Source organism: Mycena indigotica, assembly GCF_014461135.1.
Source record: "Mycena indigotica strain 171206Taipei chromosome Unknown Mind.scaff0007, whole genome shotgun sequence".
In the NCBI taxonomy this organism is placed as follows: Eukaryota; Fungi; Basidiomycota; class Agaricomycetes; order Agaricales; family Mycenaceae; genus Mycena; species Mycena indigotica.
Window position 1 is genome coordinate 1,383,673 of NW_023503006.1, and position 27,251 is coordinate 1,410,923.

Genomic DNA, 27,251 nt, shown 5'->3' on the forward strand with positions numbered 1-27,251 from the left:
CACAGTTGTGTATTGCGAAGATCTAGGGAGGACATTTTTACAACTTCGTTTTCGCCTCGGGTCTCGCAGAGATGCACAGTGCCATCTGGGTCGAAGTCGCAAGACAGAGCTGCTTGTCGCGCCAGTCAGGGTCTACGGGCCGGCTGTCACCGAGCTCGGCAGGCGCAGTCCATATTTCGACGTAAACATCGTGCCTGCCACTGGGTTCGCCCCAGAAGGTCCCCGAAGAGAAAACGCCGACTGTTCGGGCAGCGTGGTCGGCACTTGGAGGAGGTATGGGGCATTTGTACTCCAAGGCCATGGTCAATGTCGCAAACCACCTGAACAAAAAGTGAGCCTTGAATACGTGGTTGTGTTTCGCGTACATATCGCTGGGGGTACCTCCGCGCTCTTCCTTGGGCAATAGCAAGGGCGAATTGATAATTGTATCCGCGATTAATGAAATTACAGCGGGCGTTATTGTGGCTTCTGGGTCAGTCAGCTGGAACCAGACACCCCAAAAGAGCCCTCCACCACCAACTGTTTCTGAGTTGGTGCGTGTAAGGCTGTCGGGGAAGTTTTGAGAGTGGAGGAATGGGTCGCGGGACCATCTGACATGCTTTGCGAATCCCCAGCGAGGAACGGTTCTAGTTTCGATTGCTTTAGAGGGATGAACGTGGAGTGGATGACGGCGAGCGTAAGGAGAGTTGGGTGGTATCCCCAGGCCGACGGAGGGTGCAAGGGAGCCAAAGATGATGTGGGTCGTTATTCGGCTCTTGCCCTATAGCGCGTTGGTAAAGCGGAAAAAGGAAAAACTGGCACCATACTTGTTGCACAAGTGAGGCGGAGAGATTAGTGAACTGCTTCCCGGTCTTGAGGACACTTATGTGGACATCTATGGGGGCTGGAGATGCAGCTTGTAGGAAGTGGCCTGTTAGATGAATGATGTCTGGATGAGAGGTTGACGCTTGGCGTTGCGTGCATGCTTGAATAGCGAGGCCAAGCACATATCCTGCAGGAAATTATTCAGAGACAGTAAATATAAGGAAGGAGAAACTTGAACCTCCATTTGGGACTCTAAGAGAGAGAGTTATACCCGAACAGCACTCACAGACTCAACTTACCCTTTGATCACCCATTCTCCGTCCACAGCGCCAGAATACACGTCGACCCCGCCATTCTGGCTTTTGTGCGCGGTGACCAACGCGCTCCTCAATGGTGCCATCGCTTATATCGAAGACACCGAGTCTCGAGGCAACGGAGACAGATCTGCGATGGTTGCCGGAGGCAAAAGAAGTGAAGCTGACAAACAAAGATCACCTTTCTTTTTCTCCTTCTTGCACATTCTCCCCTTCATGTTATAGTTATGGGTCGTCGGACATCTTTCAACCCGACAGAAACCATCTCATTAAACTCCCCCATTGACTCTTCCGTCGACTCTTCCCCCCGCCTTGGCCCTTCACGCGACCCAGATGCCCCGCAAAAGCGCTGGTATCACTACGTTCCGCTCTCTGGTCCGTCTGTTGCCTCCAGTTGCAATATTTCCGCTGATTATCGTCCCTGCAGCGGGTATATTCCTTCTCCTTGCCCCTCAACCGTCGTGGTTGTATGTCCTTGTCGACTACCATCTCAAAACCGTGCACCATAGAGCGGCATTCTTCACACACCTCCTCATTACCTACGCCCTCTTCTTCATGACCTTCTCCGCCCTCATTGTCTGCGTCGTGCGCGACCCTGGACCAGTTACTGACGAACCCAAGAACGAGGATTCAGAGGGACTTATGACCGGCCAGGACGACTTTTTGGCGCCAGGAAGGTGGTGTCGCAAGTGTTGGGTACGCTTTACGGGCCAACTCTTTTCAATCTCATTTTGAGCCAGGCTCCGAAACCAGAACGGGCACACCATTGTAGCATATGTGGTCGTTGTGTACTGAAAATGGGTCAGTCACTTCATTGTTGTCTTTGGCCCAACTTAGCTTCTTTTTTCCAGACCACCACTGTCCGTGGCTCGGCGCTAAATGCATTGTACATTTCCCGTTCTTCACGCTTCTCCTCCTGCTTACCAATCGTTCAAGGGCCATCGAACCTACCCAGCCTTTCTTCATTTCCTCCTCTGTATCACCCTTGTATCGTTTTATATCGCCACCGTTTGTGGTTCTGTTTTGTGGCATGCTTTCTCAGACCCCATTCGCATGGCACGTTCTTTTTTCTCTTATTGTCATCTATTCTGACTCTGACTGTAGAACGAACTAATGCCTCTACATGGGATATTCCTCACCTTCTACGGCCTCATCTTCGGGCTTGTCATCGGCTCGTTCTACTGCTGGCATCTCTATCTCGTCTTGTGTGTCTTCTATTCTCCGTTACAGTACATGCGCTTACTGGACATAGCATCAACCAAACAACCATCGAAAACCTCTCACCATTCCTTCTGCTCAGACACCTCCCACCGCTTCCCCGCACCGGACACGATCTCTCCGACCCACCCCTAGAATTAGAACTATCACGTTCCCAGCGGAGGCTTGTCCGTGACGCCCACGGTCATATTCACCTCTATGACCTCGGCTGGCGGCGCAACTTTGCGCAAGTGTTTGGCTGGAAACACCCGTGGGGCTGGGTGCCGCGGCTCTGGTTCGGCGGCGCGTCGTAAGTGGTCGTCTTTTTGTATTGTCTTTGCTCCGTGCTCAACGCAAAACAGGCCTGGTGACGGCCGCAACTTTCCGCGAAGTCCTAAATCGGACGAGCTACTCCAACGGCTCGCAACAGAGCTTACCAATGCGGAAGACGCACGTCGGCGATAGCCTTTCTCTCAACTGTTTTGCTTTCAGCGCTATCTATATAACTATCTAATGCCAAATGAGAAACACGGGCGGACCGGAAGTAACGACGCTTAACTTAGCCATGTACTCCATAATTGACACGATCCTCGTTCGTTCGTTTTCCTAGCGGGGTACACGTTGATCACTCATTCTTACCGAGGACACTAACTTGGCCAGCGCCGTCGTTTGAGACTGTGATAGGTAAGACCATTCACACAAATTCAATCCATATAGCTTCTTTACACCTGAAAAGCTCTGGTGCTTACAAGGAATGCGCAGCAGCTTAGGCAGCGAGACATGCCTTGGTCATCGACAAGGTGAATCTCTGAGAAAGCTGACTGAGGCGGCTCACCGCTGGGAGCGATGCCGCCGCGGCTAAGGCGCAGCGGGCAACGTCGGCGTTGAACTTGGGTTTCTTCAAAAGCCTCCGAGGAGGTAAGATAATCGTCATATCAGGATCAAGATAATCTGAAACGCGACCATGTGGAAGGAACGATTGTGGGGTACAAAAGTTAATACCGTGTCAAAATTCACGGAAGGAAGACACCAACAGAGAGGTGTTTGTTTGTAGTCGAGCGGGCGCTGGATTGGCTGGCGCAGGTGTTCCTGGAGGGTTTGAATTAAACCTTTCCCTTTTACTTCTTCAGAATCTGGGTCACTTCTTCTTCTCTTCTCCATCTGATATGTATGCATCCCTGGTAAGTGGTATGGAATTTCGGGGACGACGGGTGCCATCCTATTCTGGATCCGTGCTTGCTAAGGCCGTGCAGACCAACCCCTCCCGAATTTGATTCGCGCTTTGATTCGGCTGACCCCCTCGTGATGTCATGTAACCCCAATCGTTTGTGCTTAAAAGCAGGGGAACAAGAGCCGTGAAGCCCACCCCAAGTCAGGTAGCTTTCTCGAGGGAAGGCGTTATTGCCGAGTAACACCAACGACCCCCCAGCTCGCCTACCATGCCTGCAGACATCATCAACATCCAGAACGGCGCCAATAGCGATGCAGAGCTCGTCGTGGACCTCGCTGCGTCCGTGTTGGCTGGCCTGCGTGCTGCACCAGGCGAGATGAAGAGCCTTCCGACGATGTTGCTTTACGACGAGCGTGGTTTGCGGTAAGTCTAACAGAATACGCGTTTCATTGCTGAGGCATGTAGGATGTACGATGACATCACCACACATGCACCAGAGTACTATCTGTTCGGCGCAGAAGAGGATATATTGAAGCGCAAGGCAGACGATATTGTCGCAACAATACACTCCGGAACCGGGGGGTTGTGTGATGGCGAGGTTTTCCTGGAGGTGTGTTTGTTTTCTCGTTCGCTGTTGCTCGTGGACTGAGTGACCTCCAGCTTGGCGCGGGGTAAGTTTCTTACTTGCTTTTCGGATCTAGGGGGCTCTGGCCAAGATTAGGTCTATCATTTTTTGACGTCGACAACGATGTGACCGTCGTCTTGCTTCTCCTCCACATACTCAGTCAATTCGCGATGCTGATATTCTGTTTTTTGTCACAAGGGCTCTTCGCAAGACCTCCCATATCCTCCTCGCCCTTTCCCGACTTGTCCCGGACAAGCAGACCGCACCCATAACCTATTACGCGCTCGATCTTGAAGAAAGGGAGCTGCAACGCACTCTGGAGCTCATCGCCAGCTCCGACGTAGGCGAATCCTTAGAAGGCCGTGTAGAGACGAAAGGGCTGTGTGCGACGTACGACCAAGGCCTGAAGTTTATCCAAAACGGTGGCCTTCAAAACAGTTCAGACCGTATAAGTCGCAATACGACTGCTTGGAAACAACTTCACAACCGTGATAGTTCACCAATGTCCAGCTCAACCGCCAGCGATTCGTCGCAAAGCCCCACCTCGTCCCCTCCATCCACACCCGACGAGCATCAGACCCCGGTGCACCTTATGTTCCTTGGCTCATCCCTTGGCAACTTCGGTCGCGAGGGCGGTGCTGATTTCCTCCGCTCACTCCCGCTAAGAGCGGGCTCTGGAGATACCCTCCTCATTGGCATGGACCACGACAACGACAAAACGCTCATCGAGGAGGCCTACAACGACCCGCAAGGCTACACGACCAAGTTTATTATGAATGGGCTCAAGGCGGCTGGAAAAGCCCTCGGAGACGAATCGCTGTTTGACGAGGACAACTGGGAGTATGTCAATGTAAGTGGAGCTTGTATTCTGTTTCGTTTCACTTGGCTTATTTTGGGCACAGAATTACGATGTTGCGCTGCGTGAGTTATTTTCGAAGCTGATGCCACAGTCTGTTCTCACATAAATGCTATTCCAGGTCGTCACGAAGCGTTCTTCAAAGCTAAACGCCCCCACACGGTCGTGGTGCCATCTACGAAAGAGGCTTTCAGTTTTCTCCAGGACGAAAAGGTCAAGATCGAAGAGTCATTCAAGGTTTGTTCCTTCCCTGTCGCGAGCCTTCTTTAAAGTCAATTCCTGTGCAGTTCTCCGAGCGCGATGCATACACACTTTTTGCCGAATCGGGCCTCCGCCCCATCCAACGTTGGACCGATGGCCGCGGCCGTTACTCGCTCTGGCTGCTTGAACGGCCACGGTTTACCTTCCCGCTTCTCACCTCCCCACACGCGTGCAGTACGGCTGGCGAGCTCGTTCTCAAGAAACAATACTCCTCCTCGCCATTTGGTGTTCCCGCGCCTCAGGATTGGGAGAACCTCTGGGCAGCATGGGACACCATTACGCGCCGCATGATCCCACCTTCAATGCTCCTGCAGAAGCCCATCGACCTCCGCCACATTTGTCTGTTTTATCTTGGTCATATACCCACATTTTTAGATATCCATTTGTCTCGGCTATTGGGCGAGCCACATACTGAGCCGGAGGCATACAAGGTCCATCCTTTTTCTCATTGTTCTATGCTTTTCTTTGACATTATTTGCAGTACATCTTTGAACGCGGCATCGACCCGGATGTTGACGATCCAACAAAATGCCACGTACGACTTTTATTGCCTTGCCATTATAGTTGGTTGACAATGAGCAGCCCCATTCCGAAGTCCCGATAAACGACAGCGATTGGCCGTCCCTCGTCTCGATCATGCAGTTCCAAACACGCGTCCGCACTCGTCTTCTCAAACTGTACACCGACATCGATTCCGGCAAGCTCACTCTCAACCGCAAGGTTGGACGTGTGTTGTTTATGACATACGAGCACGAGGCCATGCATGCGGAGACGCTGCTTTATATGCTCCTTCAACGAGCGGATTGTAGCACCGAACGCGGGACCCTCCCGCCTCCCGAGTTTGTTGCGCCGCCTTGGGAATCACTTGTGGAAGGCTGGGACGCTGCGTCTGTCATGAAAGCAGACAGTGTTATTATCGAGGGCAAGAATGTTGTGTTGGGGCATGACGACCGCGAAGCGGAAGATCCGGCGGCAGATAATGCCAAGGAGCATGAATTTGGCTGGGTATGGTGCAATTCTGCGTTCAAGTTTGAGGAAAGCTGAACTCTGTCTAGGACAACGAGGGTCCTAAGCGGGAGGTCCATGTCGACACATTCCGGATTTCGTGGCGCCCTGTTACAAATGGGCAATTCTTCGACTACTACAAGAAGCAAAAGGGCGACATCCCCCTTCCTGCTAGCTGGATCGAACGGGAAGGCGGAGAAGTCCAGGTCAGTTGTAGTTTTACTGTATCGATATTCTTCGACGGTATGCTGATATGGGTGGTAGATCCGCACACTCTATGGCCCAGTCCCAATGCATATTGGCCAACACTGGCCCGTCGTCGCGCCATATGCAAGCCTGTCTAAATACGCGATGGTGCAAGGCGGGCGGCTTCCCACAGAGGCTGAGCTCCGGGTCTTTTACGACAAATTTGCGAGCGGTTATGAAGGCGGCGCAAACATCGGATTCAGGAACTGGCATCCCATTCCGTGAGCTTTTCTGTTTTTGTCAGCCAAGGTTTTGCTGATAATCTACGAGCGCGACAACCGGTGGGTCGCGGGACGGCGGGCGGGGCGGGAACGGTGGAGTCTGGGAGTGGACTTCGACTGTGTTTGACAAGTTTGAGGGATTTGTCCCGTCACAATTATATCCGGGGTATTCGGCAGACTTCTTTGACGGCGCGCATCAGGTTGTGGTTAGTTGTTTCCTCCCTTTTTTTTTGGCGGTTTGCTGATATCAGTGCAGCTTGGAGGGTCGTATGCGACTATCCCGCGGATTGCAGAGCGTCGCTCTGTGCGGAATTGGTATCACCACAAGTACCCGTATGCATGGGTCGGCGGGCGCGTCGTTTGGGATGCGTGATCAAAATCGACAAGAAATTGTAAATGTAAACTACGCCTTGGACTGCGAGTAGAAGGAAAGCACTGGAGTTGTCCGTGCCTGTACCATCGCGGATGGAGTAAATTGTATTACAACACGATAATGTTTTCAATCATCCAACTTGAAGTCGGCTGAAAATTCTAATTTTCGAATCTAAGCACTCGTTGTACATATCAAATAACCTTGGCACCGAGCTGCATAAGGAGATGCTACTTGCAGAGAAGACGCGGATCATCGATTCGACGTGGGCCCCGTATTGCGCCATCGTCCTCTCGACGATGAAGAATTTTGGGTTTGCATAGCCACCGTGATAGACACCTCGGCGCCAAGAAGACCGACGAGACGTGGATAGTCCTTGGTCTGGATCTCGGCCAACAACACTCAAAAATAGAATCTGGCACATGGCGATATCACAGCCTGCCTCGAGGCGGCAACGAGAATGGCAGAGTGAGATGCAGACGAGTAAGTACAAAAGATATACATATATTGTAGTCCAAGTTCAAGTTGATCTCGGTGTGGATGTCAGGGTTTAGCAACACATCTCGCACGGGCAGCCTGTAGAGTAGTTATAGTTAGCGCGGGAGTGGAGAGTGGAGGAAGTGGTTGGACGTACAAACGATGTCCGCAATGCATTCGCAGCAACCCTAGAGTAAGCGTTAGCGACGGCGGTGATGCAGCATGGAAGAAGCGTGGAGAAAACTCAGCCCACCTCGCAGCATTCTTTACTCTTCGGTTAGAACTATCGCTCAACTTGAGGAGGGAAACAGACGCACCGAAGCAGAGGAAGCACCCGAGCATACCAAGGAAGCAGTCCTACGAATGGTAAGTAAAAAAAAATGGCCCGATAGCCAGATCGGCCACAAACCTTGCCAGCTCCAGCGCCTCGCATTCGCGACATTTTATGCTTGTGCTGATGCTCGCACTCGCCGGTGTGTTGGCAGGTCCCATTGGCCTTGCCCGTCGTGGGTGGCGTCATAACGCCTATGAGTAACTAGAATGAGACACAAACAGACAAAGGCCGAACACAGCACAGACTCATCTCAGCAGCCTGAGGCTGGGCGGTGGTGGCTTTGGCGGGAGCGGACATGGGTGGTGTTGGTGGCGGAGAAGAGCAAAGGGTAGGGAAGAAAGCGCAGCCCGTCGGATCTCTTTACTTATACGTGGGACGTCATCTTGATGAAGTGACGCACCGGTAGTACAAGTGGATGCCAAAATTAAAAATAGAAGCCACATGGAACAAAAATAAATCGTGAAGCCGGCTTTGACTGGAAGGAATAACTTCAAAGCTTCAAGTTGATTAGATGGTGGTGAGCGGCAGTCCATTTGATGATATACGGTCCAAGATTGGAGCTCGAGGAAGTGCCAGTCTAAGTCGGTTCGTGTACACAATGGGAAGTGGCCTCAGCCGTCAGGCTCGGCTCTTCTGGCTGGCTGAGTTTGCGTGTGCTGTTAATGCGATTGGATAATGAGAATCTTTCTCTTCTATTTCTGTGGTTTTAAAGCGCGAAGGGTTTCCATTGTGTCTGCGAACGAGAAAAAGACATCGAGGGTCAATGAAAGCCTCGAAGAGGATCCCACGCTGTTGATCAAGAAAGAGCACTGCCACTTGCTTACACTCTTTTACACAACCACTATGACGAGGCCCCGATTCAAGAATCGGACCAGTCTTTCAAACTCTATACACACTCGTACAACACTCGTATGTTGGTCAGACAGACGCCGCCGAAGGCGCGGAGAATGCGTAATGCCAGACGCCTTTAAAACGGCGAGCAGCGACCAGGAAAAGTCACCATCGTTTGCATATCATAATGTCTTCCGCACCACTCTTCCAACCTACGACTCTCGGCGCTGGCATTCAACTCCAGCATAGAGTCGTACTATCTCCCTTAACCCGTCTTCGAACGGACGAAAACCAGGTCCCGCTGCTTCCGCTCGTAAAGGAATACTACACGCAGCGTGCTTCGACGGTTGGCACATTGCTCATCACTGAGTCGACCTTCGTCGCTGCTAAGGCAGGCGGGTACCCTTACATGCCAGGAATATGGAACCAAAACCAAATCAACGCCTGGAAAGAGGTAAACACGCTCTCTCACTTTTTTTTTGTTTCTCATGTTTCCTAGATCGTCGATTCCGTCCATGCAAAAGGATCTTTCATATTCCTTCAACTCCTTGCTCTCGGCCGTGGCGCAATGCCCGCTGTTCTCCGCGCTATCGACCCCAGCTTTCCTTATGTTGGCGCATCCGACATTCCAGTTGACCCCAGCGCAGAAGAGCGACCCCGTCCGTTGACCATTGCCGAAACTGCGGAGTATGTCGAGCTATATAAGCAGGCCACGAAGAATGCAGTAGAGGCTGGGTTTGATGGGATAGAGATCCACAGTGAGTGTTAGGGTTCTTGGCTTTTTTCTGCTTACTGATGACCCTCTGCTAGATGCCAATGGCTGCTTATTGGACCAGTTCATACAGGATGTTTCCAACAACCGCACCGACGACTATGGCGGGAGTATTGAAAACCGCTCGCGCATGACACTGGAGGTGGTCAAAGCCGTTGCGGAAATTATTGGTGAAGAACGAGTCTCGATTCGTTTCTCACCATGGAGTCCCTTTGCTGGTGCGTTTTACCAACCACCATCTTTGTTTCGCTCATCCAAGTGCAGGAATGGGCATGAAGGACCCGGTGCCGACCTTCTCGTATATCCTCGAGCAGCTCAAGAGTCGCCATCCTCGTCTGGCTTACATCCATCTCATCGAGCCCCGCATTGCTGCCAACGAATCTCTCGAGCTCACCGAAGACAATGCTTCTCAATCTAACGAGCATTTCCACAAGATATGGGCAGGAGACGGCACAAGAAAGATCATCCGAACTGGCGGGTTTACGCGCCAAAGCGCGCTGGAGTTTTCTGAGCGCAACCCCAATAACGGACTAGTTGCCTTCGGGAGGCAGTTCATCGCCAACGTGAGCCAACACATATTTGTATTCTCCAGTCGTGAAGCTGACAAACATGTAGCCTGACTTGCCCCTGCGACTGAAGCACGACGTTGCACTGAACCCATATGATCGCGCGACATTCTACCTGCCAGGCAACGAGCCGCGGGGATATACGGACCAGCCATTTGCGAAGGAACTTGACTCGCTGAGGGGTTAAATGGTCTCCCCATACTTGTATCTCTTGTGGTTGACTAGTTTAACCTTGAATGTAGACCTTGTCTCGTCCTGCTCTTGTGATCTAGCAACTTGAAACGGTATTCCAGATTGTGCTGCTCGGAGGACTCCCGATTCATCGTTTGTTTGTTTGTTTGTATAACGGTACATCGTTGATGATTGACAATGGTCGCAAGCTTGTGTTATCTTTCTTGGCTTGGGAGCCTTGCAATGCGAACTCGATGTTGGCCGCGGCCACAACGAGCAATGACACCACAATACTAGTAGGTCTGAATCAGTTCAATAAAAACAGTGATCGGACGTTAGACCTTTCGACAAAATGCATCTCAATGTTGGTAATTAGCCTGGGTGTTCATGCGAGAGTCGGTCATGGACGAACGTCGATAACCAGGTTGTCACCAGGCACAGATCAATATGTGACGTATGTATGTGACACTCAACCAGCGGCGTCTGCGAAGCCGCCTCCCCCCGACCAGCATGATTTGTTGCGGCCTTCTTTCTCGTCACCACGCGCGTAGGACGATCGAGGCTACCCATAGCGGCCGCTGGGGACTCGTTCAATGAGGAACCCGGCGGCCCGCGCATGGCATTCAAGAAACCTCTGAATCGCTCGTAGTTCATACTGCCTCATCTTTTCACCCGGGTCTGCCTTCCGCGTGGTGCATTCAATATTTGTCGCTCGCGAATAACAAGGGCCGTATGTACCTACACAAATACCCATCCAAGGTATCCTTGCGTTCGTTTACACTGGCATTGCTAACGCAACGTCTAGGCCTTGTTCGGATTTAAGTTCTCACACCGAACCACTTTGCCACTTGCCTGAAGCGACATTTAGTAGTGGGGAACCTCCATGAGCTTCCTGTATCTGGCAAGCCAAGCTCCGAATGTCTCCCATTCAGTATCAATTCCAAGATGATATGTTTGACGGAAATTGTTGCTGCAGGCCGGCTTCTGCGGTCTAGAGGACACCGCAGATCAGCGTCTTTCTATTTGGCCACACCCGCAATAGTACTTCGTGATCAACATCTCCGCTGACTCAAGCTTTTCCCGGGGCCACCCAGAGTTGGAAGTAAATACGCTTCAGCGCCTGCATACCGCTGGAGACTATCTTGCCAACAGCGGATTGGAAATCGATAGGAAAACCGCCACACTTAGTGCCGTTTCTTATAATAGCACGATGGCTAATGCATCGTGTTTGCAGCGCCAACTGGCCCAATCGCAGTCATGTCTACATCAAAAAATGCCACATAAAACAGTGTCGGACTTCAAGCTTGAATAATCGTTATTCAAACCCGACCAGACACAGGGATGCCTTACCCTGCGTTGACCCACGCTCCACTCTTGCTTTCGGTTTCTTGCCTTGTCGTGATATACTCTCTTGCCCGACGACTGTGTAGATTAAATCGCCTCCCGCTTCCTCCTGGACCCAAGCGACTCCCGCTTCTCGGAAATATCTTCGACCTTCCTGCCGAGCGGCAGTGGGAAGCATACCAGAAATGGAGTCGAGAATATGGTACCGCAATCTTTCCTGGGACGTCCGCACGCGAGACTGACAATTTTCTTTCCGAAGACTCCGACATTATTCATCTCGATATTATGGGCACCTCTATCATCGTGCTATCATCGCTGGAGGCGACACAAGAGCTTTTTGAGAGGCGTTCTTCAATTTATTCTGACCGGTATGTCTCTCACTGAGAACCAATGTTTTGTTTTGAGATTGGCTTTTCAGACCGCATCTTACAATGGTCGTTGATTTAATGGGATGGGATTGGTCAATTGGTTTGCTTTTCCCCCTCGCGCATTTTGAATTTCTTTGACTTCGCGTTAGGTCTGATGCAATACGGTAAGGCAGCAGATCTATCCACAACAATGGTAACGACAATTCTGGGTAGGTAATCCATGGTTTGTCTACGAGCATCGGTCTGTATTCGATGCTGATAACGACTGGTGTAGGAGAGCGCATCGCAAGATGATGCAACATTCGTTTAGCAGCAGCAACGTGCATCAATTCCAGCACCAAGAGACAGCTGCAGTCCATCAGTTTCTGCGACGAGTACTCGAAGAACCAAATGATATTATGGCGCATTTCCGACAGTATGATCCACTTTTCCTCTTGTGATCCCAAGTAATCTGCGTGTCAGAATGACGGGTGGTCTCATGATGGACTTGGCGTATGGCGTCAAAGTACGCAAAACGGGTGATCCTTACATCCAAATGGTCACAGAAGCAATGCACGGACTCGCCGTTGCGACCGCCCCCGGCGCCTTTCTTGTGGTTCGCTCTGCCAATCGTTTGCAAATACTCGAACTTATACTTGTTTGCCAGGACACGATTCCCGCACTGAAACACGTCCCAAGTTGGTTTCCTGGTGCTAGCTTCCAACGACAAGCAGCAGCGTGGCGGAAGGTCACTCGTGGCGTACTTGAAGAACCGTTTGCAGAGACCCAAAGGAATATTGTCTGTCCTTCTTGCCGTTATTCAGTTACACCATTTCACCGGTTCTAGGTTCAGGGAACTGGTTCAGAATGCTTCGTCTCCCTTAGCCTCCAGAATGTCAACGCGAAATGTGGCGACCTTGGACCCTCACAACCGGGCAGCGATATTCGTAGGCTGAACTCTGAGTCCGTCATCCGAAATACTGCCGCAAATATCTATGCTGGTGGTGCTGATACAACCGTGGCCGCTCTTGGCTACTTTGTTTTTGGCATTCTATCCAACCCCAAGGCACAAGCTATGGCACAAGCAGAACTCGACGCGGTGCTTGGGCCTGGGATGTTACCGACATTCGAGGATCGCAGAGCGGGAACCCTGCCATATGTGACTGCGCTGGTGAAAGAGGTATTGAGATGGAAAAATGTGACGCCAATGGGTAAGTACTGCCGGTGCACGTTATAATCTTTCAAACTCCACAGGTGTTCCCCATTATGTCAAAGTAGAGGACGAATATCGAGGATTTCGTATCCCGGCTAACTCTATTGTCATCGGCAACGTTTGGTACGGATTTCCGAACTTTTTGGTTTCATTGGATCATGATCTCACCAAACAATTTAGGGCCCTCCTCCATGACCCAGTTTGTTGCTCTCACTATACTGATAAAGATATCATGACCCCAATACAACAGGAAATGTACCCCGAGCCACACTCTTTTAATCCGGAGAGATTTCTTGATGACGGCAAGCTCAACCCGAACGTTAGAGACCCCGAGTCAGCATTTGGTTTTGGGAGGAGGTTCGCATCTGACAAACCTACCCACCAATCATGCTCATCTTATATCTGCAGGGTGTGTCCTGGGAAGCATCTGGCTTCAGCTACGCTGTGGTTGACAATCGCGTGCATGTTGGCCACGTTCACGATCGAGAAGGCCGTCGATGAAAACGGTGATGTTGAAACAACATTCGACGAATTTCCGGGAATCGTGTCGTGAGTGGCCTACCATTGAGATCATGTCCAAAGGTTGACAAGAGCTCTCCGATACGCTGTATAGTACTCCACTGCCGTTCAAGTGCATAATTACGCCACGATCTCCGCAAATTCAACGCACGCTTCAACTTGCGCAGACATAACCATGGCCATAGAATTCCCCATAACCTTCAAGTACTGTACACATGGGAGTTGACTTCTTCCTCACTATTTCTCGTGTATCAAGTGTATTCCACGACCTAAATGCTTATCATTGTTTCAATATCTTCTTTTGGAGGAGACCACTTATCTTGCAGGTCCTTATTGACAGTCTTCGCAATGTCACTGACTTCCCACCATTCTCCCCAACTGGTCAAAAATATTCGGTCTGCATCTTCTGGGAAGTCGCTTCGCACAAGGGCCTGCAAGATGCTTGTTGCACCGACAGAAATGCTTCTTGCGTCGGGCGAATTGGCAGGCAAGTTGAAATTTGCTTCGCGTGTAAGCCCCGTGGTTGGCACCAGGCCTGGAGAAACGGCGACGACAACACAGGTGGGAGAAAGAGAACGGCGCCAGTAGTGTGCGTTCAAGAGTTGGGTGAATTTGGTGTGGGGATAGGTATTTTCCACGAAGGACGGGCCCGGAACGCCTTTGAGTTGCGATTCGAGAGCATCTACAAGTAACAAAGGACGAGTTCAGAAGGACGAGACAACTGCTAACGAGCGAGATCATACCCGGGTCAGACACCATGCGGATAGCACCAGAGGAGACAAAGACTATACGAGTCTTCGAGGCGAGGAGTTTCTCCCGGAGAAGGTGGATGAGATAATGTTGTGCTTCAGTGTATCAGCTTGCGTTTTCTCAGGCTGATGGAAAAAAGGACCGACAGAGATGATTCACAATATATTGCTCGCACCAATCTCCGTACTTGCTCTTTCGCTCGACCGGGTATGCATTGGCAGCGTTTAGCAGAAGGTAATCCAAGGGTTGGGAGCCAAGCCTCTCCAGCGTATCGGCCGCGAAGCGCTTGACGGACGAGAGGTCGGACAGTTCCAACGGGAGGATTGTTGGAGAGGGCAAAACTCCGGCAGAGGCAAAGGCTGCGGTAGTAGACACAGTATTGCGGACACCAAGGAGGACTGTCGACAGGCTAATGGACGGAGATAAGGGAGGCTGTTTGGTGAGCAGCTGCTTGATAGCTTCAAACCCCTGAATTGAACTTTTTAGAGATTGTGGTGCCGTATAAGCACATGCTCACAAGTCCGGACGAGCAGCCCGTCGCGACGAGGGTCTTGAGCGTGGTGGTCATATTGAGAGGCAAGCTATTTTCGGTCTTGACGGCCCGTGACGTTGTGAAGTGACTTCACGACGTCACCGTAAATGATCCGAGTCACGTGGAAATCCGTCATCCGGCATCCAAACACGTCGAGCCGCGGCATGGCGGCATCATGCTTCGCGTCTCGTATTTAGCCTCCATCCTCCTCGCCCTCCTCTCTTTCCTGTACTATCACAATCTCAAGCCTATGCCTTCACTTGCTGCCGCGCGTGCTTTCAATCTGGCTCATGTCCCCACTTCTTACACTCCCACGGCAATATTCGTGGGGGGCACATCTGGTATCGGACAGGGCATGGCTGAGGCATTCGCGCGTCATACAAAGGGAAACGCCAGCATCATTCTTGTCGGCCGTAACAAGGCTGCTGCAGAGGCTATCATTGCAACTTTCCCCAAACCCACAGCACCCGACGTCAAGCATGAGTTCGTCGAATGCGACATTACTCTCATGAAGAACGCCCGACGTGTTGCAGGAGAGCTGCAGGCCAGAATACCAAGGATCAACTTCTTGGTGTTGAGTCCTGGCGTGCTCACACTGGATGGGCGGAACGAGACAGAGGAGGGAATCGACCGAAAACTGGCGGTGCATTATTATGGGCGGTGGAGGTTCATCCGGGAGCTGTTGCCGTCCGTCGAAGCAGCGCATGCGGCCGGAGAGGATGCCAAAGTTATGACGGTACTTGCTGCAGGACACGGTGGAGCAATTGACTTGGATGACCTTGGGTTGAAGAAGACATTCAGTCTACCAAATGCAGCAAGGGCTGCGCCGACTTACAACGACATCATGGTCAATGTATGCTTCCATTTGTTGCTTTCATTACGGACTCACATTTCGCAAAGGATCTTGCAGCTCGATATCCTGGCATCTCATTTATCCACTCTTACCCCGGCGGAGTCAACACTGGTCTCTTGAAGTCGTCTAATTCGGCTGCCCTCCGCTACAGCCGATTCCTCACGCCCATACTATCGCCCTTTCTCTACACTGTCGAGTCGGCAGGAGAGTACCAGCTGCATTCTTTATTGAAGGCGGGCCCTGGAGCCTCGCGCTCAAACCAGCGGGGTGAAGACATTGGTTTGAAGACTGCATATTTTGGGAGCGAAGAGGCTATGAAACGGCTTTGGAAACACACGGAGGAGGAAACAGCACGTTGAATCACTCTAATGCTGACATCTTGTTATATTCCATCTTAATTCATCTGGCTTTATAGGTGCAACTGTAACATGGAATTGTGTTCTTACTCTATAATAAACCCGCTTGTGACAGTGAGTAGATAATCCCGAAATGCCCATCAGAAATATGGGATATTGAGATTTACTCCAGAGCTCACCCTTGCTTGTTGGCAATATGCCTGGGCAGAGGCCCAGTAAGCACACACTTATGGCTCCACAACGGGTGACTATCATTATGATTATTTATCTCAGAAATAAATGCTAACAAGTGTTGTACTACTATGTACCTATCTCGACGATTCGCATCTTCAGTCGTCTGGTGCTTGATACGCACGCTGGTGATAGGAAGATACCTCGGAATTGTTCGTCAACTGATAGGCAGAGCGCCTACGTCGAGCCTCTGAGTCGGAGCAGACAACGTTAATGCGCCATCTGAGCCCGTTCTGCTCCTCTGCCCTCAACTCATCTTCTACATCTAGGGACTTGGTGATTGGGAGGCTCAACGTTAACGTTCGGTGAGTGGCGTCTGGGGAGAAGAATCGCAATAATGACATGAATCCGCTTTGTTTTAAGGCAGAAGATGGAGCAACGACGTGAAGGTGCTTCAACTGCGCATTCAGCTTTTCTTTCTCGAGCGTTTCGAAAAATGCATCGGTCAAGGACCAAATCCAAGGGTGATTTTCTGGCAGATTCTGGAAATATTTGCCCACCCGCAGATGTGTTGTCGGTGGTAGTTCTCGTAGAGCCGCAAGGACCGCATCTTCAGTGACCTGGTCCAGGTGGAACTCGGCGACCTGAGCTGTGGGGATAATGATCGATGACGGGGCAAGTTCATGGGCTCTGCTATTGCCGAGACCGAACGCCCGGAGATTTGGCATCGCCAAAAGTTGCAAGAGAGTTGTGACGCGTTCGTGGAAGCGTTTCGATTCGGCTCGCGAGAGGGCGATCGGGCAGAGGAATAGCTCTTGCATGCATGGAAGAGTGAGTGGATTAGAGTATGTGAGCGAGCCCAGGCGGGTTATCGTGAGCTCACAATGAGCGAGACGGGTGCAACGTCGAAGTATGAGGTAGACGCCGTTTTCGTCCAGGCCACCGACAATGACGCCGGTAGTAACGGTAGTGACGCTTGGTATAGAATGACATTTGAGCCTAAGGTCGGTCAAGTTGGCCCAGGGCAGCGGAAGAGTAAGAGGATCGGCGCATCCGACGAGGGAGACGGACTCCAACTGTGGACTACGGAGGAGTGTGGTGCGGTCAAAGACGGACGGCGGTGCATAGGGGTAACTGATCAGTCGGACATGCTTCAGAAGAGGCATATTGTCTGGGTCAAGAGATAATAAAGAGTCCCAGAAATCCATACTGCTGCACCATATATCCAGGCCTCCCACCCGAGGATGAGCGTCAAGTATGGTCCGCAGCATGGTGCCACGAAAATCGTCTGGGTTATTGCCATGATGCGAATTCTCGATGTCTGTTTTGTGTTGAATGTAAGATATGCGGAGTGGTCTCGTGCCGACGCGAGTGAGCCATGGAGGAATAACGGAAGAAAATAGCTGGGAAGTCCATGGCGTTCTGCCACGGGGATAGTAGGGCGAGCGGGTATCTCCGCACACAAGTAAGCCCGCCCAGAGCAGAGAAGTTTCATGGGAGAGCTGACGCCAAAAGCGACACACTCTTCCAAGTAGGAGCGGTGCTTCATGATGGTCGAAAAATGCCATCTGCTCTGTGGGCAAGCAAGCCACGAAGATTTCCTGCAGAATATGGGCAGGAATCCGTCGAATCGGAGCGAGGAGTGACTCGTGTGAGAAGATGTAGCTGCGTAAAGTGTGTCGCTGCTGTTTGAGTGTCTCCAGTGCTTTTGTTGTGTTTGCGATGTCAACCTCTATTTGCGCGAGTTGGGCTCTAGGCCCTGGAAGAAGCGAGTGAAGCAGGCCTATTTCAGCTTCGTCAGGACAAAAGAAACTGTTCAGTCTATCTTTGAATGGAGTTTGAGGAAAAGCCATTGCGATGTTGATGAATCATGAATGGTCACGGGATCAAGCGCGTCTTTCCTTCCTCCTTCTCAGGGTCGCGTTTCGAATGGACTCGGATTCGGATTCGGGACTCCGGACACAAGCTGCCTTCCAACGCGATTCCAGCTCCTCCATACACACGCCTCCATCTGTTGTCTATGATAACATTGCTGGCCCAAGCCACTCGAAGGCGAAGTCGCTTCGCAGAGAGCCCAGCGGTCTCGTTGATTGCCACCGGTACATTTTCAAACCCTCCTGCGTACTTTAATAATAACGTGCTTTTAGCGTGTTGACGAAGGGTAAATATGCCGGCGCGTAGCAAGACCGCTCACTCCGTTATTAGTATTTGGCCATGCGGACTACAAAGGCAAACAACGCGAGATTGTAGAGGCTGCTGTAAGAGGTGCGTACGAGGCAGTATGCTAAGGAAAACCTGCGTTTACGTAGACTCAGGAGCGGATATTTTCGTCCTCGCACCAACTGGGATGGGAAAGGAATGTTACCAAGAGCCAGCAATTCAACTATAGCTTGACGAACAGGTTGCAGAGCATATGCTTCCAAGTCCCTGCAGTAGCTGATACTGTATGTCACTGTTTTCCCATCTACTTTTGTCGCTTGACTTGTTTTTCTAGCACGGAATAACAATCGTGGTTTCTCCCCTCCTTGGTATGCCACCTTTCGAACCTCTATTCTACTGCTACAATGCACGCTAGCTTTGATGAAGAACCGTGAGCACGGAATATACCGAGTTTTGCCATGACGCAGTTTCTAGAGGTCTCTGCTCTTCGTGCCAAATCGGTTAACGCCGTCGCCTTGACATCAGAGACGGATAAAGAAGAGAAGGAAGAGGTATTTGTTGCTCCTTGTTTCACCGATTTATCCCTTCTCACCATATGGTGGCAGATTGTGCGAGACTTATCGTCAGGCCATCCAATAAACCGTCTTTTATATAGTGAGTTTCAGCTCGATTTGTGATTACGGTTCAATATCTTGCAGTCACTCCCGAAAAGCTCCTCAGGAGCGAATTTCTCAACACCCTGGATACCGTCTATGAAAACCAAGAACTAAATCGATTAGTTATTGACGAGGCGCATTGTATTTCGGCAAGCTACTTTCCCTAACCGTGGTTCCGATTGACCAAGCTTCAGGAATGGGGTCACGACTTTCGTGCAGAATACCGGCGGTTAGGCATATTCCGACGACGGTTCAACGATGTACCCATTATGGCCTTGACGGCAACGGCGACCCCAACGTGTGTTTCTCTCCCGTTCCTGGGTGTCACTGACTGGCCTTTTCAGAGTACAAGCAGATATCATTCGCTCTCTGGAAATGTCCTCTGACCATCTTGTCAAAGTTGTCCACCCATTCAACCGCAGCAACCTATTTTACGAAGTCCGCTATCTCGGAACCCCAAATCAAGCATCTCAATTTGCCGACATACTCAATTTCATCCTCACTATTTATGAACGACGAGAACGCGTGTCCGCTGGGATCATTTATTGTCGAACGCGAGCCGGTTGTGACGAGCTCAGCACATTTTTGCGAGGGAATGGTGTCAAATCGAAACCATATCATCGAGGGCTGAGGTGTGTTTTTATCTGTTGATTGCAGAAGCGTTTATGCATCGTGCTTAGACCATCACAACTCGATTCAACCCTTCGAGAATGGACATCTGGTGGAGGGGCTGGCTCAGGTTCGGTCGATGTCGTTTGTGCGACGATTGCATTTGGTCTTGGGATTGATAAGGGAGACGTCCGGTATATCATCCACTATGACCTCCCCAAGAGTTTGGAAGGTTATTATCAAGAGACAGGTATATTTTTTTCGTTTGAAATCCTGATCAAGCTGATCCCTTTTCGAGGTCGAGCAGGAAGGGACGGTTCCGTATGCTTTCCAATCACATATTTTGTCCGTTGACTGAATGGTCGAGTAGGCAGCAAGATGTGTCCTCTACTATTGTTGGTCCCAATCCTTCTTTGATATGCTTGCTTATTCTTCTTTCAGCACGAGAAGACGCCATTCGCGTTAAGCGATTGATTTCTGCTAACCAAACGAAGCGAACGACAATGGCGCTACAATCTGACGGGCCTGAACCCAGTCAGCGTTCAGTAGATAGTTTCAGATCGGTGCGTTTTGTCCCCCCAGCTGTGACATATGTTGCTGAACTAAGCGCCCGGCAGCTCATTGACTTAGCAGAGAGTACGACTCTCTGTCGTCATGTTGTGAGTTTCTATACCTTAGTCTTACCCGTCGTCTGACTCGGGTTGTCAGGCAATTTGTCGCTATTTTGGCGAAGCGATTGACTCGAGTGACGCTGGGATGGTGAGGAAATACTGCAATAAAATGTGTGATGTATGTCGTGTCTTCTTCCACCACCATTTCTCCCGCTCAACTCTTGCTAGATATGCAAAAACCCTGCCAAGACAAAAGGTCTTCACCAGAAACTTTCTTCCCTGGAATTTGCTGCTACACAAGTACCAATTCATCCTTCTCGTACCGACCTTGACGACGAGAACGTGGGGTCAAAGAATGATAACCAGAACAAAGGGGACATTGCAGCGATGAAACGAGCACGAACCGAGGTAGACAATGCCGCTGTTGCGCGATATGGCAAGAAGAGCAAGACTTCCGGTTCGGCTTTGCCTATGAGCATGCGATCCCTCAGTAAGTTATTGTATGGCGACTTTGTACCGGGCTAAATCCTTTTGCGGTATTCAGACACAAGACAATTTGCCTCGCATGGCGCACTGCTTAAACCATATAAGCCCCCGCTCAAGGCTGCTCCGGCTCCGAGCATCGATGAAAATGAACGTCCTGCGTTGGAACCAGATGTAGAGTCTGAACAACCCAACCAGCCAATAACTATTGACCTCGAAGATGAAGACGACCTAGTGCCCGAATGGGACGGGGAACAGAGAAACGAGAAGATACCCGAACGCCTCCAATTCGATGATGACATGGAAGATGAATTACGAGGAAACCGAGAATGTGCGTTGCGACGTTGTTGTTTATACTCCAGGGTTAAAGACCATCTTTTAGCCTCCCCAATGGAATTAGGGAAACTGAGTGGGGAAATGGAAGCTTATTTTTCTCAAAAGATACCCGTCAGTCATTTGGTTTCGATGAAAAAATGTGGACTAAGCCTCAAACCCAGCTCTACATGCGACATAGTGCCCGGGAAAGCTTGCGACAAGCATTGCATAAGACGTTTTTGCGAGGCGATGCGGACAAAATTTGGAAGGAAAACTTGGGGAAACGAAAACTGGATGCTGCATATCGGTACGACATTTTTTTTCTGCTCCTCCTTTTATAACGCCTTGTCATAGGTCTCCCCTACTTGACGAGGCCGCGAAAGGACTCGAATTTGCTGCATTCTCGCTTTGCAGCACCCAGGATGGCTACGGGAGTCGTGTTGAGGCAACCGTCGATGCTGTCAAGTTTTTGGCCAAACATATCGGACGATGGAAGGACGGCGGAAAGGAGGATGAATGGGAGGAAGCAATGGAAGTAATTCAGGTGGTCAAGAACGCAAAGCTATGAGTAAGCTGCTTAAATTTACGCTAAGTGCATTATCTGACCAGCTGCACCAGTTTCGAGAATGGTGACGATATGGCGGAAACTATCGGTACCGTCGTTCTCAAAAAGCGTCAACTTTTGCTGTATCATCGCCAATTCGCTTGAATGCTGCTTGAATGCGCCTATAAGGACTCGTCAAACCGAATTCAGACTTCCTTGGGAAAAGCAGCGCTACCTGCCATAAGTCGCACAACAGGCAACGAACGGGTCGACTTTGTCAACAACTCCTGCATGACGTGGTTAGAGAGATGGTATTGAGACCCTTTAGGGTTGCGTACCCTCCGTTCTCTGGCTTTGGTCAAGTCCCTCACTTTCGACACTTCCTCTTGGAGCCGCGCCAAGTCGCCCTCTGAATCCTTCTCGAATTCTTCGCAAACCTGCTGCATCCGCAAGCACCCGTCGCTCAAAGTCGTTATTGTCTGGCGCTGTTTTTCGAGGAATGCCTTGCGGTCGGCCGAGTCTTTGGGAAGGTCCAGCACCGTTTTCGAGAAGGTTTCCTAGTCGCGTTATATCAAGGCGCTGAGCGAAATTTTCTTCCGCGTACCTTGGACGAACGCGAAAATGCCCGAACACGAAGGGCAACACCTGCTATCGTGGTGCGACGATGGGTTTGGAAACGGCGGGTGTGGCACCAGATGTCGCGGTAGGACGTTTTAGAGGATACAGCAGGGAGGCGTTGGCCACTGAGCAACATTCGTCAACTCTGGGAAAAGAGAGAAGAAGAAGCAAAATGGGGGGCTCACTGGTCGAGGTAGTGTTGCAGCGCTAAAACCCCTTCATTCGTCAATGCAGAGAGGTCGATGGGCTGGTTCTCGAGCTTGTGGCGTATGGGCATGCTGGGGGGAGCGAAAGAACATTGCGGGGCCCAAGGCAAAACGACAATGACAGGGAAGCATCGGGTAGAGAAGCTGTCGACCTCTTTTTCGGTATAGGGTTTTCCACGGGTTTTCATACAGACAGATAATGAATAAGTACATTATTTTATCCTTCTTTTCTTTAAAATTCTTGTTCTTTGTCTCACTCGCTCTACACGCTCAACTCGACTTTGACGCTCTTTTGAATGGCTTCTTGAAGTGCAGGGTCTGCCAAAGCAGGCTCGACCCATTCCTTCAAGAATGCATCGACCTGCTCTGGTGCTCGACCAATGAATGTGTCGGGGTCCAGCAGGCTGTCGAGTTCATCCTTGATAGGGTCAAAGTACGGGTCCGCCCTTACGCGCTCGATAAGGTCATTCTCGAGCCCGAGCTCTTTGACTTGGTATGCAGCTTCATGAGAAAGAACCTGTGTTATTCTTCGTAAGGAAAAGAAAAGGGAAATAAAAGTAGATGACTCCGCACCCGAATCTTTTCATGAGCTTCCTGTCGGTCTCCTCCCTTCTTCACAATCTCCATGATGATATTCTCCGTGGCCATGAACGGCAACTCCTGGGAAATCCGTCGCGCAATGACCTTGGGGTAAACAACAAGTCCCTCAGAGATGTTTTGCAGTGTCGAAAGGACAATATCGGCTGTTAAAAATGCCTCCGGTAATGTAACGCGACGGTTTGCACTAATGAAAAACACAGTCATTCACTAGTTGCTAAAGGGGAGAAAACAAACTCGCCTGTCGTCCAAAGTTCTTTCGAACCACTGTACGCCTGCCGTCATCAGAGCATTTTGGTGTAAGACCATCAAATGGCGAGAGAGACTGCAGACCCGCTCTGAACGCATTGGATTCCTCTTGTATGCCATAGCAGAAGAGCCTATCTGCGTTGACTCGAACGGTTCTTCGACTTCCTGCTGATTTTGAGAGAAAGAAAGTAAAAAAACGAAAATGACCTTGAGGTTCGCAAGAAGCCGAATATCTGTCGCAAGTTTATGCGCTGTGGCACCCAGAGATGCTAAAGGCGCCAAAACATCGATGTCTACTTTGCGCGAGTAGGTTTGAGAGGTGACCGGGTACGCATACTCGAAACCTGAGAGTTTCGTGACGAGTTTATCGAGTTGAATGACCTTTATAATTGCATTGGATGGTGGTCGAACAAGTCAACAAACCAGACATACCTTGTCGTGATCACCTTTGAACAACGTCAAAAAGCTCGCCTGAGTTCCCGTTGTTCCTTTGACTCCACGGAATCCCAAATCATCTCGTGCGCGTTTGAGGTTACGAAGGTCCCAGAGAAGCTCTTGTATCCATAATGTCGCTCGTTTTCCGACAGTTGTCAGCTGTGCAGGCTGAAAATGTGTGAAGCCCAACGTCGGGAGGGCTCGATACTGAGCAGCAAAGTTGGACAGTCGCGAGATTAATACCGAGAGGGAGTGGATGAGGTAGTCCAGCCCAGTACGGAGAAAGATGAGGTCGGCGTTACTGTGAGGGATATAAAGGTGAACAGAAAAAGTGGTAGAGGTCCACGAACTCGGTGACATAACACGATGTGGCTCCCAAGCTAATAGGCACTTAGAAAGTAGAAATTAACACGATTGGGTGGCGCACTGAATGATTCCGGCGGCAGCTGGGGCAACAGTGCCGAATGTGTGGACGTGCGCCATAACGTCGTGTCTCCTTTTCTTTTCTTCTTTTGCGGCAACATCGAATTGCTCTGGGGTAAGATCCTGGTAAAGGAGCGAGGATTAGACAGGTTTATAAGAGAGAAAAAAGTTGGAAAAGCGCACCAGATTCGCCTTCATCTGCGCGATAGCCTCATCGGTAATTTGGTGCAACCCAAGCTCCTTTTCCGCAATCGCGAGATTTAGCCATAGCTTTCGCCACGTGGAGAAGCGATTCTGTTAACAAGCGTGAGCATTGAGTCCAAGATGGTGGGTACGTTTTGAGCACGAACGGCAGCTGAAAAGAGGTGGGCCATTTCCTTGCTCGCATAGCGACTAGACGCATTTAGGAAGTAGCATCGGCTTGCACTTGCGCAGTGCGGACCTGGAGAGCGGTGTTTGGTATGTCTCGAAGGCCTCCATGGTTGAAGTCAAAAGGACAGATGCGAAAAAAAAATTATCGTGACCCATCAATCTGATCGAATTCGGAGAGATATGTACAAGTGAGAATTTTATGTGAAAGAATGGCAGCGTAACAAGAACCTGCTAATTAAAAGAGACCGCTTTGGGAAGATCCCTGCACTCCTTCGAGTTGATGAAACTTCAGAGGAGGGGGGAATTCAACAATGACATCAATCCCTGCGGCAACAGCGGGAGCCCAGAGTCCATCCTTCAACGCTAACTGTTCATCTACCGGCCAGTCTGCATATATTAATCGGAGGCGACCGAAGGCCTTGGTCGTATCTTCCCCCCACACTGCGCGGTTCAGCAGAAAGGCGGCGATGGTATCGTCGAAGACATGGGCGAAGTGGTGAAGCGTCATTTCTTCCAGATGCGGACAGAAAGTAGGTGAAGACAATGCTGAGAGGCTAGTTGGGTCAATTTCAGACTCATTGTCGGGATTTATACGATGGTTAAGTAGTTTGAGCTGGAGCAGTGAAGGTGGAAGAGCACGCAATATATCGTTGAACTCCTCATGCGAAATGTATGCTTCCAAATGAAGTGTTTCCAACAGAGGTACTGCAGACAGCAGATACAAGAAGGACGGCGAGTGTTTGGGTATGAGATCAACGAGCTTTAGGGTGCGCAGCAAAGGCCAGGCTAAGTAGTCGAGAAAAGTGTAGTCCCCGCCACCAAGTAACAAGTCTCGAATGGGTAATTGCAGGCGGTCACCCGAATAATGAGATTGTGTAATGGGTATAGTGGTGGCAGTGAGATCTGGAAGGAGAAAGAAGGACAGCGATCTGAGGTGGTTTTTGCATTGAGAAAGCAGGTCGATGATGTCTGAGTCCTGCAAAGGATTCATGGTACTGCGTTCGGAACTCCACAAGGACTAGTTTCACAAGTCGACTCCAGTCAATAGGCATGAAGGTGCAATATGCGCACTGGATAAGGGAACAGGACACAAGTGGCGCGCTGTTTAGGAAGTGCAGAGCAGCCCAACTCGAATCATCCGAGGAAATCCGAGCGATGGCTCCGGCGGTACCTAAAGATTTCAGTACAAAGGTTTCAAGAAGAGGAGTCCTGTCAATTTGCGCAATCTCGTCGAGAACAGAGTCATAGAGTAGTATGCTGAAGTCGACAGCTTTCCAGCGCCGAGAATAACATGTAAAGAGACGAATGAAGAGGGATGATGTGATGATCTGCGAGTCCAAAGAACGACAACGATAGTGGACAATCACCAGAACGATCCAGCCAATGTTTTGCGGCGCTGAGCTGTTTGTTCGGCAACGATGCGGTCTGTGCCTCGCGGCGCTGCTGTCCAAGGATTGTGGCGGGGTTCCACGACATGTAGTTTTGCCCATAAAGCAGGCGTCTGGAAAACCACCGTGCGCCAGTAACTGCAAACGCGACCCAGTAATAATGGTCCCTCAGTTGCAACCATAGCACAGTTCCTATCGGTAGGAAGGCAGGCGAGAAAAAATTTCTTGTAGAAGATCGAGGGGGAAGACGTCGAACTGGAGAAAGAAGAGCCTCGTGTGCCACAATATGAGTTACGAGTGTCTTTCGCTTCTCCTGCAATTGTCGAATGCTCTGGTCAATTTCTTCGAGTTGTGATCATGGTTCCACAAGGAGGGACCTGATCTGGGAAGCTTCTTCGTCCATTGGGCAGTAATTCGTGTTCAATTTTCGCGTGAAGGGCGATGAGCTTGCCATTGGAGTGTCAAGAACTGTCAAGAATAAGAGTCGGAATCACGAGCCGTCACACGTGTCACTGTCACAAGCCACTCTTTCAAGGACCTACTTTCACCACTCCCTCATGGCATCTTCTTTGACCCAATGGCCAGATGATGTTCTACTGAAACTCGGGCAGGAGCTAGACGTTTACGACCTGATGAGCCTTCTTGCTGCAAGTATTTTGCTACACCTAGGTCACGGCCCTTGAAGTTTCATTGGTTGATATAAAGTTTGATTGCAGACTTGTCGCTCGCTCCGTGCTTTGCAAGACTACCGCACCCTCTGGCTTTATGCGGCCTCACAGATTCGAGACGTGGAGCTCCATCCCCTCCCACTCTCCGCGACCGAGCGCCTCACCGATCTGCCTCTTCCCCGACTACAAACACTTGTCCGACAAACGAACCGGCTGCTTCGAAACCTACATTCAGACGTGCCACGACCTGTCTGGACGCGTATTTTCTCAATTGGGGAGACGGGGAAGATATTTTGCATTCCGGGGACACATCTGCTCGTCAGCGCCGGGAACCGACATGGTGACCACACCTTAGATTGCTGGGACATACGGACAGGCGAGCGCGTCGGCGGGACAGAGGTGCCACACCTTCGTCTTATCGTAGCAGACTCGTGCATTCCCGTGGAGGGTCGGGCACTGCTGGGTGGAACAGTCCGTCCGCCAAGCGGCGGGTAAGTAAATTTGAAGCCAGATGGTAATTCGGTGGCTAATAATATTGTTGCCTCAGCAACGAGACGAGATTTGCGCTTATCATACTTGACTTCACAGACAGGACTCGTATCCATTTCCGG

The 27,251-nt window shown here is 50.6% G+C and overlaps 10 protein-coding genes across 10 annotated transcripts; 4 read left to right on the forward strand and 6 right to left on the reverse strand.

Moving 5' to 3' along the window:
• Positions 1 to 37: 37 nt before the first annotated feature.
• On the reverse strand, positions 38 to 1,204 carry MIND_00816300 (uncharacterized protein; the record flags this gene model as incomplete). Its single annotated transcript, XM_037364837.1, has 5 exons — positions 38 to 320; positions 366 to 760; positions 807 to 991; positions 1,043 to 1,056; positions 1,104 to 1,204. 5 exons carry the CDS (start codon positions 1,202 to 1,204, stop codon positions 38 to 40), a joined length of 978 nt encoding a protein of 325 aa, XP_037218079.1.
• Positions 1,205 to 1,345: 141 nt separating this feature from the next.
• MIND_00816400 (Palmitoyltransferase) lies at positions 1,346 to 3,314 on the forward strand (the record flags this gene model as incomplete). Its single annotated transcript, XM_037364838.1, has 12 exons — positions 1,346 to 1,493; positions 1,546 to 1,814; positions 1,859 to 1,919; positions 1,970 to 2,004; positions 2,055 to 2,174; positions 2,223 to 2,323; positions 2,371 to 2,625; positions 2,678 to 2,769; positions 2,976 to 2,999; positions 3,052 to 3,115; positions 3,160 to 3,233; positions 3,289 to 3,314. 12 exons carry the CDS (start codon positions 1,346 to 1,348, stop codon positions 3,312 to 3,314), a joined length of 1,269 nt encoding a protein of 422 aa, XP_037218080.1.
• A 4,306-nt stretch (positions 3,315 to 7,620) lies between these two features.
• On the reverse strand, positions 7,621 to 8,229 carry MIND_00816600 (uncharacterized protein; the record flags this gene model as incomplete). Its single annotated transcript, XM_037364839.1, has 6 exons — positions 8,127 to 8,229; positions 7,957 to 8,072; positions 7,865 to 7,904; positions 7,801 to 7,811; positions 7,705 to 7,735; positions 7,621 to 7,646 (listed from the first exon to the last, which is right to left on the reverse strand). Exons 1-6 carry the CDS (start codon positions 8,176 to 8,178, stop codon positions 7,621 to 7,623), a joined length of 276 nt encoding a protein of 91 aa, XP_037218081.1. The 5' UTR covers positions 8,179 to 8,229.
• A 670-nt stretch (positions 8,230 to 8,899) lies between these two features.
• MIND_00816700 (NADH:flavin oxidoreductase/NADH oxidase) lies at positions 8,900 to 10,237 on the forward strand (the record flags this gene model as incomplete). Its single annotated transcript, XM_037364840.1, has 5 exons — positions 8,900 to 9,166; positions 9,212 to 9,470; positions 9,523 to 9,702; positions 9,749 to 10,047; positions 10,100 to 10,237. The coding sequence occupies 5 exons, from the start codon at positions 8,900 to 8,902 to the stop codon at positions 10,235 to 10,237; spliced, it is 1,143 nt and encodes a 380-aa protein (XP_037218082.1).
• A 3,676-nt stretch (positions 10,238 to 13,913) lies between these two features.
• Positions 13,914 to 14,962, reverse strand: MIND_00816900 (uncharacterized protein; the record flags this gene model as incomplete). The annotated part of the gene is made up of 4 exons (XM_037364841.1): positions 13,914 to 14,326; positions 14,388 to 14,489; positions 14,541 to 14,862; positions 14,912 to 14,962. The coding sequence occupies 4 exons, from the start codon at positions 14,960 to 14,962 to the stop codon at positions 13,914 to 13,916; spliced, it is 888 nt and encodes a 295-aa protein (XP_037218083.1).
• A 139-nt stretch (positions 14,963 to 15,101) lies between these two features.
• On the forward strand, positions 15,102 to 16,138 carry MIND_00817000 (uncharacterized protein; the record flags this gene model as incomplete). The annotated part of the gene is made up of 2 exons (XM_037364842.1): positions 15,102 to 15,779; positions 15,827 to 16,138. The coding sequence occupies 2 exons, from the start codon at positions 15,102 to 15,104 to the stop codon at positions 16,136 to 16,138; spliced, it is 990 nt and encodes a 329-aa protein (XP_037218084.1).
• A 326-nt stretch (positions 16,139 to 16,464) lies between these two features.
• MIND_00817100 (WD40 repeat-like protein) lies at positions 16,465 to 18,159 on the reverse strand (the record flags this gene model as incomplete). The annotated part of the gene is made up of 1 exon (XM_037364843.1): positions 16,465 to 18,159. One exon carries the CDS (start codon positions 18,157 to 18,159, stop codon positions 16,465 to 16,467), a length of 1,695 nt encoding a protein of 564 aa, XP_037218085.1.
• A 76-nt stretch (positions 18,160 to 18,235) lies between these two features.
• Positions 18,236 to 21,708, forward strand: MIND_00817200 (ATP-dependent DNA helicase; the record flags this gene model as incomplete). Its single annotated transcript, XM_037364844.1, has 23 exons — positions 18,236 to 18,405; positions 18,454 to 18,467; positions 18,512 to 18,571; positions 18,622 to 18,666; positions 18,731 to 18,750; positions 18,801 to 18,834; positions 18,882 to 18,896; positions 18,941 to 19,017; positions 19,072 to 19,120; positions 19,165 to 19,271; positions 19,317 to 19,420; positions 19,467 to 19,754; positions 19,803 to 19,981; positions 20,030 to 20,052; positions 20,102 to 20,126; positions 20,173 to 20,294; positions 20,349 to 20,390; positions 20,440 to 20,520; positions 20,571 to 20,832; positions 20,887 to 21,156; positions 21,208 to 21,272; positions 21,323 to 21,447; positions 21,495 to 21,708. 23 exons carry the CDS (start codon positions 18,236 to 18,238, stop codon positions 21,706 to 21,708), a joined length of 2,391 nt encoding a protein of 796 aa, XP_037218086.1.
• A 15-nt stretch (positions 21,709 to 21,723) lies between these two features.
• On the reverse strand, positions 21,724 to 22,597 carry MIND_00817300 (Adenylosuccinate lyase; the record flags this gene model as incomplete). The annotated part of the gene is made up of 5 exons (XM_037364845.1): positions 22,488 to 22,597; positions 22,289 to 22,427; positions 22,023 to 22,241; positions 21,920 to 21,971; positions 21,724 to 21,866 (listed from the first exon to the last, which is right to left on the reverse strand). The coding sequence occupies exons 1-5, from the start codon at positions 22,577 to 22,579 to the stop codon at positions 21,724 to 21,726; spliced, it is 645 nt and encodes a 214-aa protein (XP_037218087.1). The 5' UTR covers positions 22,580 to 22,597.
• Positions 22,598 to 22,770: 173 nt separating this feature from the next.
• MIND_00817400 (Adenylosuccinate lyase) lies at positions 22,771 to 24,692 on the reverse strand (the record flags this gene model as incomplete). Its single annotated transcript, XM_037364846.1, has 10 exons — positions 22,771 to 23,025; positions 23,082 to 23,292; positions 23,317 to 23,519; positions 23,562 to 23,735; positions 23,787 to 24,090; positions 24,140 to 24,169; positions 24,217 to 24,335; positions 24,396 to 24,506; positions 24,548 to 24,605; positions 24,655 to 24,692. The coding sequence occupies 10 exons, from the start codon at positions 24,690 to 24,692 to the stop codon at positions 22,771 to 22,773; spliced, it is 1,503 nt and encodes a 500-aa protein (XP_037218088.1).
• Between the last annotated feature and the right edge of the window lie 2,559 nt (positions 24,693 to 27,251).